Source organism: Chiloscyllium punctatum, chromosome 40, assembly GCF_047496795.1.
Source record: "Chiloscyllium punctatum isolate Juve2018m chromosome 40, sChiPun1.3, whole genome shotgun sequence".
NCBI classification, from domain to species: Eukaryota; Metazoa; Chordata; class Chondrichthyes; order Orectolobiformes; family Hemiscylliidae; genus Chiloscyllium; species Chiloscyllium punctatum.
This window is the reverse complement of record NC_092778.1, coordinates 1,502,145-1,514,560: the sequence shown is the minus strand read 5'-3', so window position 1 is coordinate 1,514,560 and position 12,416 is coordinate 1,502,145. Positions and strand designations below refer to the sequence as shown.

At 45.4% G+C, this 12,416-nt stretch overlaps 1 protein-coding gene across 1 annotated transcript in view; it reads left to right on the top strand.

Annotated features, from left to right (window-relative positions):
- Window positions 1-8,857: 8,857 nt before the first annotated feature.
- The window catches only part of LOC140464276 (voltage-dependent calcium channel gamma-3 subunit-like), a 33,314-nt gene continuing 29,755 nt past the window's right edge, over window positions 8,858-12,416 (top strand). The window contains exon 1 of the mRNA XM_072559142.1: window positions 8,858-9,108. Within this exon, the coding sequence (XP_072415243.1) occupies window positions 8,861-9,108 (248 nt within the window). The 5' untranslated portion in view covers window positions 8,858-8,860. The remainder of the gene's footprint in view (window positions 9,109-12,416) is intronic.

Below are 12,416 nucleotides of genomic sequence, written 5' to 3'. Positions count from 1 at the left end.
ATTGGTTCTCGGCTTGTTGTACAAATTACAGAGAAGCCTTTGGACCACAACCATCTTAGGAGCTCTCTCTTTGTTCTCAGCAGTAAGCCACTTTAAGCCTGTTTATCTTTCCTTCAGCAATTGCTCTAGGCTGTTGCTTTTAACTAATACGTCAGAGACCCTTTTATTAGTGAAGCATCCATCTTGTGCCTTTTGCAAATCAATGGATCCATCCAGGAAAGGACAAGTGCTAAGCAGCATTCTGACCCACACAAGAGTCATAAGAATTATCTTCTGATGTTGTGAATCACAATAAGTAAACTGCTTTCCTACTGTTCCCTCTATCCATAACAATCATGTTTTCTTTTTTCAGTTTGTGTCTGTGTGTGTCTGAAGGAAAGTGTATAAGGGAATTAGACTGCTAATTAGTAGTTAACTGCTGATAATTCATAACTGTTTACCTGCAGCTACAATCTAATTACCTGTAATAAATAATATTTTTTGTCGAGTACAAAAACTCAGACCATGTTTACTGTTAACCTTGGTCTAGAAGACAGGTAAATTGGGGGAAAGTTTGTGTATTTTTAAAAAAATCTTCCCTTTTTTGGCAACTCCAGGGAAAGCGAAGCTTGATTTCCAATGAACCGTGAGTGTATTGGCTTACACAAGAAACTCAACTCTTAATTGCCTAAAGCCTGTCCACTATCTACAAGGCAAATCTCAGGAGAGTGATGGTATATTTGGGTGAGTGTGGGTCCTGCAGTCTTAACTTCATCCGAAGACAATGCGACCTGCTTGATCAGCATACCACTCACCTCTTTCAACCTTCACTCCCTCCAGCAGTGTGCACCATCTAAAAGATGCAATGCAGGGGAAGTAGCCTTTCAGCAACCATCCAGACAAGTGTCTTCAGGATATTACATGTTTCAATAAAGTCACCACTCATTCGTCTAAATTTGAATGGTTACACTCCTAGTGCGTCCAACCATTTCTTGTAAAGTAACCATCCCTTTGGCATGTGATTTTTTTTCTGAACTGCATCTAACATATTTACTTATTTTCTTAACTAATGAGACCAAAACTGTACCCAGTATTCAAGTGTATTTTAATCAAAGCAGAATTATCATGGTACATTCAGCCCATCATGTTTACATTGGCTCTCTGAGCATTTTGACCTAGTGTCAATCTCCTGCCTTTTCCCCTTAACACTGAATATTGTTTCTATATAAATAATCATCCAATACCTTCTTGAATGCCTCCCTTGAACCTGACTCCACCACTTTTCTAGGCAATGCACTCCACACGATAACTACTCTCTGTGTGAAAAAAGCTTTCTTATCACCTTACATTTGCTTCATTCACAAAATATTTTAAAACTGTGCCCTTTGGGTTTTTTTTAAGCAGTCAATGAGTGGGAACAGTTTTTTTTTTCCTTAGGCACTCTGTTCAAACTCTTCATGATTTTCAAAACTTCTATCAAATTTCCTTTTGGTCTTCTCCCCTCCAGGAAAACAATCCTAGCTTCTCCAATCTATCCTTATGTGTCTCATCTCTGGAACCATTCTCATAAATCTCTTCTGCTCTCTGTCCAGCACATTCTCATTCTTCCCCTCATGTGGTGCCCAGAACTGTACACAATACTCCAGTTAGGGTCTAACCAGTATCCTATATATGTTCAGGAGAACTTCCCTGCTTTTATACTCCTTACCCCTATTTATGAAACTAAGAATATTGTATGCTTCATGAACAGCTGTCTTTACCCATCTTGCCACCTTCATGAGTTAAGTACAGGCATCTCTCTTCCCGCACACTCTTTAGAATTATACCCGTTATTTCATGCTATCACTCAATGTTCTTTGTATCAAAGTGCATCACTTCACAATTCTCCATATTGAACTTCATCTGCCACCTATTTGCCCGCTCTACCAACATACCAATGTCTTTTTGAAGTCCTCTACTGTCCTCCTGACAGTTTACAACTCTCCTGAGTTTTGTATTATCCACAACCTTTGAAATTGTTGCCGGCACACCAAGATCATGAATAACAAGGGTTCAAATCAACCCCGAGAGAACTGCACGGTAATCCTTTGCCAGCCTGAAGAATACACATTAATCATTATTCTCTGTAACTTATCCCCAGCTGATTTTTTTTATCCACTTACTACTGTCCCTTTTATTCCATGACAATAACTTTCCTCACAAGTGTGTTGTATGGCACTATATCAAAAACCTTTTTTTGAAAATCCACATAACTAACATCAACAGTCTTTCCCTCATCAATCTTCTGTTATCAAATCAATAAAATCCAGCAAGTTAGTTTACACATGATTTTCCCTTAACAAATGCATGCTGACTCTTCTAAACTCATCCATATTTTCCCACGTGACGATTAATCCTATTCCAAAGAATTGCTTTCAGAACATTTCCTCACTTCCATAGTTAAACTGAATAGTCTGTAATTGTTGAATCACTCTCTGCAACTTTTCTTGTACAAGTGGGCCAAATTTCACAACTATTTTCTTGATCAAATTCATGTCACAACTGTCGCAAAACATCCTTACTTTTATATTTCATACCCCTTGCAATAAATGATGACATTCCGTTTGACTTTCCAATCACTTGCTGTACCTGAATCCTAATGTTGTGTGATTCAGGCCCGGGGGACTTGTTGTGTGATCCTCAAGTTGTTCAAAATGTCCAACACATCTTCCTTCCTAACAGGTATCTCTTCTAGCTTATCAGTCCGTTTCACACTGAATCAGGCCCGGGGGATCTGCCTCTGGAGGTAGTATGGGCTGAAGTCAGAAATAGGAAAGGTGCAGTCACCTTGTTGGGTGTTTATTATAGGCCCCCCAATAGCAGCAGAGATGTGGAGAAACAGATTGGGAAACAGATTTTGGAAAGGTGCAGAAGCCACAGGGTAGTAGTCATGGGCGACTTCAACTTCCCAAATATTGATTGGAAGCTCTTTAGATCAAGTAGATTGGATGGGGCGGTGTTTGTGCAGTGTGTCCAGGAAGCTTTTCTAATGCAGTATGTAGATTGTCCAACCAGAGGGGAGGCCATATTGGATTTGGTACTCGGTAATGAACCGGGACAAGTGGTGGGCTTGTTAGTGGGTGAACATTTTGGTGATGGTGACCACAATTCTGTGACTTTCACCTTGGTTATGGAGAGAGATAGGTGCGCACAACAAGGAAGTTTTTACAATTGGGGGAAGGGAAATTACGATGCTGTAAGACAGGATTTGAGGAGCATACGTTGGGAGCATAGGCTGTCAGGGAAGGATGTGGTGGAAATGTGGAACTTTTTCAAGGAGCAGATACGACGTGTCCTTGATATGTATGTACCGATCAGGCAGGAAAGAAATGGTCGTGTGAGGGAGCCTTGGTAGACGAGGGAGGTTGAATGTCTAGTAAAGAGGAAGAAGGAGGCTTACATAAGGTTGAGGAAACAGGGTTCAGACAGAGCAGTGGAGGGATACAGGATAGCCAGAAGGGACCTGAAGAAAGGGATTAGGAGAGCTAAGAGAGGGCATGAAAAATCCTTGGCAGATAGGATCAAGGATAACCCCAAGGCATTCTATGTGTATGTGAGAAACCTGAGAATGACGAGAACGAGGGTAGGTCCGATCAAGGACAGTGGTGGGAGACTGTGTATTGAGTCGGAAGAGATAGGAGAGGTCTTGAACAAGTACTTCTCTTCAGTATTTACGAACGAGAGGGACCGTATTGTTGAAGAGGAGAGTGTGAAACGGACTGATAAGCTAGAAGAGATACCTGTTAGGAAGGAAGATGTGTTGGACATTTTGAACAACTTGAGGATAGACAAGTCCCCCGGGCCTGACGGGATATATCCTAGGATTATGTGGGAAGCAAGAGAGGAAATTGCAGTACCGTTGGCAATAACCTTCTCGTCTTCACTGGCAACGGGGGTGGTACCAGGGGACTGGAGAGTAGCGAATGTTGTGCCCCTGTTCAAAAAAGGGAATCGGGATAACCCCGGGAATTACAGGCCAGTTAGTCTTACTTCTGTGGTAGGCAAAGTAATGGAAAGGGTACTGAGGGATAGGATTTACGAGTATCTGGAAAGACACTGCTTGATTAGGGACAGCCAGCACGGATTTGTGAAGGGTAGGTCTTGCCTTACAAGTCTTATTGAATTCTTCGAGGAGGTGACCAAGCATGTGGATGAGGGTAGAGCAGTGGATGTAGTGTACATGGATTTTAGTAAGGCATTTGATAAGGTTCCCCATGGTAGGCTTATGCAGAAAGTCAGGAGGCATGGGATAGAGGGAAATTTGGCCAATTGGATAGAAAACTGGCTAACCGGTCGAAGTCAGAGAGTGGTGGTAGATGGTAAATATTCAGCATGGAGCCCAGTTACAAGTGGAGTTCCGCAGGGATCAGTTCTGGGTCCTCTGCTGTTTGTAATTTTTATTAATGACTTAGATGAGGGAGTCGAAGGGTGGGTCAGTAAATTTGCAGATGATACGAAGATAGGTGAAGTTGTGGACAGTGAGGAGGGCTGTTGTCGGCTGCAGAGGGACTTAGATATGATGCAGAGCTGGGCTGAGGAGTGGCAGATGGAGTTCAACCCTGCCAAGTGTGAGGTTGTCCATTTTGGAAGAACAAATAAGAATGCGGAATACAGGGTTAATGGTAGGGTTCTTGGTCAGGTGGAGGAACAGAGGGATCTTGGGGTCTATGTACATAGATCTTTGAAGGTTGCCACTCAGGTGGATAGAGTTTGTAAGAAGGCCTATGGAGTATTATCGTTCATTAGCAGAGGGATTGAATTCAAGAGTCGTGAAGTGATGTTGCAGCTGTACAGGACTTTGGTTAGGCCACAGTTGGAGTACTGTGTGCAGTTCTGGTCGCCTCACTTTAGGAAAGATGTGGAAGCTTTGGAGAGGGTGCAGAGAAGATTTACCAGGATGTTGCCTGGAATGGAGAGTAGGTCGTACGAGGATAGGTTGAGAGTTCTCGGCCTTTTCTCGTTGGAACGGCGAAGGATGAGGGGGTGACTTGATAGAGGTTTATAAGATGATCAGAGGAATAGATAGAGTAGACAGTCAGAAACTTTTTCCCCGGGTACAACAGAGTGTTACAAGGGGACATAAATTTAAGGTGAAGGGTGGAAGGTATAGGGGAGATGTCAGGGGTGGGTTCTTTACCCAGAGAGTGGTGGGGGCATGGAATGCGCTGCCCGTGGGAGTGGTAGAGTCAGAATCATTGGCGACCTTTAAGCGGCATTTGGATAGGTACATGGATGGGTGCTTAATCTAGGATAGAAGTTCGGCACAACATCGTGGGCCGAAGGGCCTGTTCTGTGCTGTATTGTTCTATGTTCTATGTTCATGTTACCAGGACCTCCAGATTCCTCTGTACTTCAAAGTCAGACCATCGGGCTATAAAACACAGAGCAGAAATAGACCAATCAGCCCACCAGGTCTGTTCCCCCATTCAATGAGATCATGGCTGGCTTGATAATCCTCAGCTCCACATTCTTTCACAAGACCTGTCCATTTCAGTTAGACACTGCTTTTCTATTGTTTTTGCCAAAGTGGACATGTTCATATTTTCCAACATTACAACCAAACTGCACAAACCTTTGCAAACTCTATGTTTTCTTCACAATGTAGTTTCATACCTATCTTTGTATCATTAGCAAATTCAGCAACTATTCATTTGGTCCCTTCATCCACCTCACTGAGATAAATTGCAAATAATTGAGATCCCAAAATTGATCCATCTATGTGGCATACTGTTTGACACATCCTGCCAACCTGAAAGTAACCCAGTTATTCCTAAATTCTGCTTCCTTTTAACCAACCAGTCTATGATATGTTTCATAAAACTATGTTGACTCTCCCTGATTACATTAAGATTTTCTAAATGCTATAACTGTCTTAATAATTGCTTAACAAATGTTTGCCAACCAACAAATAGTTTCCTGCTTTTTATCTCCCTCCTTAAATGGAGCAGTCACATTGACTATTTCCAATTCAATGGGACTCTCCAGAATCTAGGGAATTTTGGAAAATTAAAATCCAATGTATCCAATATCATAGCAGCTACTTCTTTGAATACTCTCGAATAAAATTGCACAGGGCCAGGGAATTTGACAAATTTTAGTTCTTAACAATTTTCTCAATATCCTTTCCCTAGTGATTATAATTGTGTTAAATTCCTCACTCCATTTCGTGTTCTGGTTCACAATTATATCTGTTTTTTTTTGTATTCTTTACAGCGAAGAGAAATGCAAAACTATCTGTTAAATTCAACCCCATTTCCCCATTACTAATTCACCAATCTGGCTTTCTGAGGTACAATCCTCACATTACTCATACTTTTCCTTTTAAAGTACCTACAAAAACTCTAACTGTTGTTATATTTCTGGGTAACTTTTTGTCTTGTTCAAATTTCCCCTTCCCTAAGAATCTTATGCAGGATAGTGATTACTTGCCGTTCTTCTGATCTGCTACTCTTTGTGGGAGTATACTTCCCGGTCTGATACAACTGAGAATGTTTTTGTTCTCAATGTAACTTTTCTGAGCGTTCTAAAATATCACCTTAAATATCTGGCACTGCTTTTCTACATCACTCGCCACCTAGTTTCCCAATTCACCTTAGCCAGTTCTGTCTTCATATTCTCATTAACGTTATTCTTATATTCTTATTCTTAACGTTATTCTGTCTTCTTATTTAACGTTAAGACACCCGTGATGATCTGTTTCGCTCCCTAACAGCACACATTATCTGGACTCGGCTTTTCGGAGGAAATGCAGGACAAGCAATTTCAGGCTGTTTTACTTTTCAGACTGACGTCCCAGACATTACTGGGGAATTGTTTATCTGTTTTAAACCCTTTTCATTAAAGGGATTAACTCGTTAATTTTCAATGGGTTAAGAGTAATAAAGCCGTCAGCAAAGTTTAATAGTTAATTCCGAATGTTCCCAACACTAAGTCGTCTATGCAGACACAAAATAACAAGACAGTTTATGAATGAAGCGGATCTGTGTAACACCTAGATTTGAAAAGGGAAAGAATCGAGCTGGATCCGTTCTTTATAAAACAAGTGAGATGAATTTGTTAAAGATGCGCAATAAAGATGTAATTCCTGAGTTCGGGGAATGGGACTCAATGCACCTCAAATCTGACAAAGAAGTTACAATTCAGAAAAGGCTGAGACTGGGCGAGAGAGAAGCTGAGGGTCCAGTGACAATGTGAGTGCTCGAACTTCCGCAGCGGCCTCACTGTAGCCAGGGGTCGCCATCACATCCCGGCCTTCCTGCATCCCTGAGCTGTGTACTCTGCACTTTCTGGGTCCAACATTTGTTTCGAGGAATTTAACTGAGATTTTTACTCACTAAGAATGTTCGAAAAGAACGTTCCTCCAAAGCACAGTCGAGGCTGGAGTGACCAGGGGTAGGAGTGACCAGGGACTGGAATGACCAGGGACTGGACTGACCAGGAACTGGAGTGACCAGGGACTGAACTGACCAGGGGTCGGAGTGACCAGGGACTGGAGTGACCGGGGACCGGAGTGACTAGGGGTTGGAGTGATCAGGGACTGAACTGACCAGTGGTCAGAGTGACCAGAGGTTGGAATGACCGGGGACCGGAGTGACTAGGGGTTGGAGTGACCAGGGACTGGAATGACCAGGGACTGGAGTGACCAGGGACTGGAATGACCAGGGATTGGAATGACCAGGGACTGAACTGACCAGGGGTCGGAGTGACCAGGGACTGGAGTGACCAGGGACTGGAATGACCAGGGACTGGAGTGACCAGGGGTTGGAGTGACCAGGGACTGGAGTGGCCAGGGATTGGACTGACCAGTTGTCGGCATGTCCAGGGACTGGAGTGACCAGGGGTCAGATTGACCAGGGACTGGAATGACCAGGACTGGAATGACCAGGGGCTGGTGTGACCAGGGACTGGAGTGACCAGGGGTTGGAATGACTAGGGGTCGGAGTGACCAGAGGTTGGAAAGACCAGGGGTCGGAGTGACCAGGGGTTGGAATGACCAGGGGTCGGAGTGACCAGGGACTGGAGTGACCAGGGACTGGTGTGACCAAGGGTCAGAGTGACCAGGGACTGGAGTGACCAGGGACTGGAATGACCAGGGGTCAGAGTGACCAGGGGTCAGAGTGAACAGGGACTGGAGGGACAAGGGACTGGAGTGACCAGGGACTGAAGTGACCAGGGGCTGGAGTGACCAGGGACTGGTGTGACCAAGGGTCAGAGTGACCAGGGACTGGAGTGACCAGGGACTGGAATGACCAGGGGTCAGAGTGACCAGGGGTCAGAGTGAACAGGGACTGGAGGGACAAGGGACTGGAGTGACCAGGGACTGAAGTGACCAGGGGCTGGAGTGACCAGGGGCTGAAGTGACCAGGGACTGAAGTGACCAGGGGCTGGAGTGACCAGGGGACTGGAGGGACAAGGGACTGGAGTGAGGGTAGCGTGCCCCCAGGGCGTAGGAGGGGGAGAGGGAATGACGGATGAAGGGAGGGAGGGGGCAGAGCTACATGTGGTGGGGGCGGCAGTGACGAGAGGAGGCTGACAGCTCCCTCCCTCCCTCCCTCCCTCCCTCCCTGCCTGCCTGTCTCTCTGTGTGTGTGTGTGTGTGTACGGAGCCGCGGAGCCGGCAGCAGCAGCTCGGGCTACCCCGGGGAGCGAGCTGCCTCCTTCCTGCGGCCAGCCGGAGCCTGCAGGGCGGACTCAGGCGATGCTGCCGAGCCGGAGTTGGGAGGCGGAGGGCCGGGAGATGGAGTGAGATCTCTGGGCTCCGGGGGCGGGGGGGGGGGAGGGGGGTGGTGGGGGGGGGGTGGGGGGGGGTGGGTTTGGGGGGGTGGGGGGGGGTGGGGTGTGTATGTGTGTGTGGAAGTGGGTGGGTGACATGATGATGGGGCTGTGTGACCGCGGGATGCAGATGCTGCTCACCACGGTCGGAGCTTTCGCCGCCTTCAGCCTGATGACCATTGCGGTGGGCACCGATTACTGGCTGTACTCCCGGGGAGTGTGCAGGACCAAGACCAACAGCGGCAACGACACCGAGAGAAAAAACGAGGAAGTGATGACCCACTCCGGACTTTGGAGGACTTGTTGTCTGGAAGGTACCTGCTCTGTCATCTCCCAACTCTCATGAGCTGGCTCCCCCCCCCACCCCCCCCCTCCATATCCCCTCTCCCTATTCACCCCCTGCCTCATTCCCAACGCTTGGACCCAGCTCTCTGTCCCACCGGCTCTGATCCTCAATCTCCCACCTCCTCACCCCCGGCTCCATCCATCCAGCCGGGAGGGAATCACGTCGCCAGTCCGGGGACAGTACCCACGGCGACTGGCCGAGCGGCCGTCTCTTTGCAACCCCCCCCCCCCCCCCCCCCCCCAATCCCCTGAGCCCACGGCAAAGCCAAACAGAGCGGGCGGGCAGGGAGCAGGGAGAGACAGACAGAGAGAGATAGTGAATGAAATAGTGGCAGACAGAGGAGAGAGGGGAGAGACATGCAGCCAGTGACTGAGGCTCCTATCCCAGACACGGCTAATGCTGCCATCGAAGGTTAATTTTTTTTTCAATTTAATGGCAGGATCATAACTTCCGAATGTAGCAGTTTTAGGAACCGGGATCGAAGCTAAATGCGGATCCGCGGTGAGATGGCGAGCTCTGTATAAACAGCCCGTTCTAACGTGAGCAATAGCCCCGGAAACCGGTGGGCTATTTACCTGGTCAGGGAGAGATTGACAGAGTGGAACGATTTAGTCTGTGAGAACGCCAGCGCCTGCAGTTGAATCCTGTGCAGCCCTGTTGCCTCAGTAAGAAGCACAGCTCACAAACCCCAGCCCTGGGATCCCCGCTCCAGCAGCAGCCTGTTATTGTACTAAACTCAGAGGGGCCCTATCTGCACAGTGCGCCATGAATGATGGAGGGACGGTGTGGGTTACCCTGGCTCTACCTGAGGAACCAGTTACTCTGGTTACCCTGGTAATGTCAGTTACTGTGGTTACCCTGGCTCTACCTGAGGAACCAGTTATTCTGGTTACCCTGGTAATGTCAGTTATTCTGGTTACCCTGGCTCTACCTGAGGAACTAGTTACTCTGGTTACCCTGGTAATGTCAGTTACTCTGGTTACCCTGGCTGTACCCCAAGTACCAGCTGCTCTGGTTACCCTGGAAATGTTTGTTCCTTGGTTTCCCAGGTTACCACCTGTGGTGCATGTTGCCCTGGTCACTGTGGCTGTTGTCCTGGTTAAATTGGTCAATCAGTGTTAGTGGTACTGGAGTCTCCTGTTCATTGCAGCTGTATCATCTTTCTGCCTTTTTCAGCAAACCAAAACATGCAAAGCACAGGAGATTTGCTCACTGTTAAAGGTCAGGATGCAGCAGACAGAAGGGAACAGGCTCAGTGGTTTAATATGATTATAGAGGGAGTAAACAATAGAGGAGGGAATGACTAGTCTGCCTTTAGAGAGGTTACATTTAAAAGGGCTCTCACCTTTTAAGAAAAAAGGCAAGTTATTTTCAAACCATTCTGTGGTGCAGCAAGTCATCTTATAATGTATCACCATCACATAAAGTGGCAGTGAGAAACAGGGTGGAGCAATTCTTCTCCCTGTATAGAAATACATGATTTTTATTTTTTAAAAAAAGTTCATAGAAAAAGTGATCTTCAGTAAATAAGGCAATGTAATCTGCTTATCTCCTTAAATTTACACCACTTCAAAGCACTTGATGCAGGAAACACAGGAGTCAATTTGCACACAGCAAACGTCCCCAAATACCAACATGATAAAACCAGTTAATCTGTTTAATCTGAGGATAATCTGAGGAAAACTGCACAAACAGTGACTATTCAGTTCTTTCCTCATCCTTCTACTTTTCATTTCATACCACCTGAGATCCAAAGCACAACATCACTTTCCACATCTAAACTAGGTCTCCTTCAGTGCTACTTCTCTCAGCCATCCACTGTCTTGACATTGTGAGCAGTTTGTCTGACTTCCTATTGGAAGAGGAGAAATTTTCTCCAACTAAATATTGGGAAGACTGAACACATTCTCTTTTGTCTCCACACCCTCCTTTCCTTACTCCCATCTCCCTGGCAACTGCTCAACTGTTTGCAATGTTGATGTCATAATTTTACCAGAAATTTGACCACATGTTCATTACTTTAACTTTGCTGAGCTCTGCCCTTGCATCAACCCATCTGTTTATGAAACATTACATTTACATTTGTGCCTTTGTTACATCTAGTTTTAACTATTCCAAACTAATTCATGTACTGTTCACTGTGACTTCCATGCTCACCATCCTACATGGGCTTTTGCTTCAGTAATACCTCAATATTAAAATTCTCATCCCTAGTTTGAAACCCTCTCCACAGCCTGAGCCATCATTAGCTCGAGAATCTCCTCCAGCCCTAAAACCTTCCGGAGATACCTCTGCTCTAAATTCTGGATTCTTGAGCCAATTCCCCAATTTTAATTGCTCTAGCACTTTGCTTTCAGCTGCCAATATACTAATCTCTGGACCTCTTCCCTGATAAACCTGCGCCTTTCTGCTTTTAGATGCTCCTTACAATCTCAGTGTCAAATTTTGTTTGATAGTGCACCTATGGACATCTTCCTCTGTTAAGGATCTTGTTTCTGGGTTTATGACAGCACTTTTGAACAGCAATCTAGTTGGTCCCACTTTGTGCTCTCTTCCCATATCCCTGCAAATTGTTTTCTAGCAAGCATTTAACAAGCTGAGACAAAATCTCGATAGAAGGTGCTGGAGAAACTTTGCAGGTCTGACAGCATTTGTGGACAGAGAAACAAACTTAAATGTTTTGGGACTTTTCTTCCTTCTTATTTCTAAGATCATGGGATTCTAAACATTAGCTCTATTTCTCTGCTGCCAAATTTGCTGAGTTTCTCCAGCATTTTGATTTTATTTCAGACCTCCAGCATCCACAGTATTTTTTTTAATTTAAGATGAAATCTATTGCCACTACCTTATCAGGCAGTGCATTCTAAATCTTAATTGCTCATTGAATGAAGTGTTTTTCCTCATATTGCTTCTGATTCATTTGTGAATCAGTTTAAATCAGTCATCGTCATAGAATCATAAGAGCTCTATAGTACAGAAAAAAGCCCTTTGGCCCATTAACTGCATCACCTAACTATTCTAATTCCATTTTCCGCTGTCCTCTGGTTTTCAACACTTCGGGAAAGCGCATCAGAAGTTAGGTTCTAAACTAATATTGGGGAATATTGGGGATAATAATCTCTGGATTATTATCTCTGGTCAGAAGCACATGAGAATTGGCACTGAAACAGAGTGAACAAGAGAATTAACGTGATTCAAGGCTGATGAGAAAAAGAGGTGTCTCTGTTCATTGTCACCAGTTCTGGAGTAGGAAGTGAAAGTTTAGGCTCTGCTTGAACTG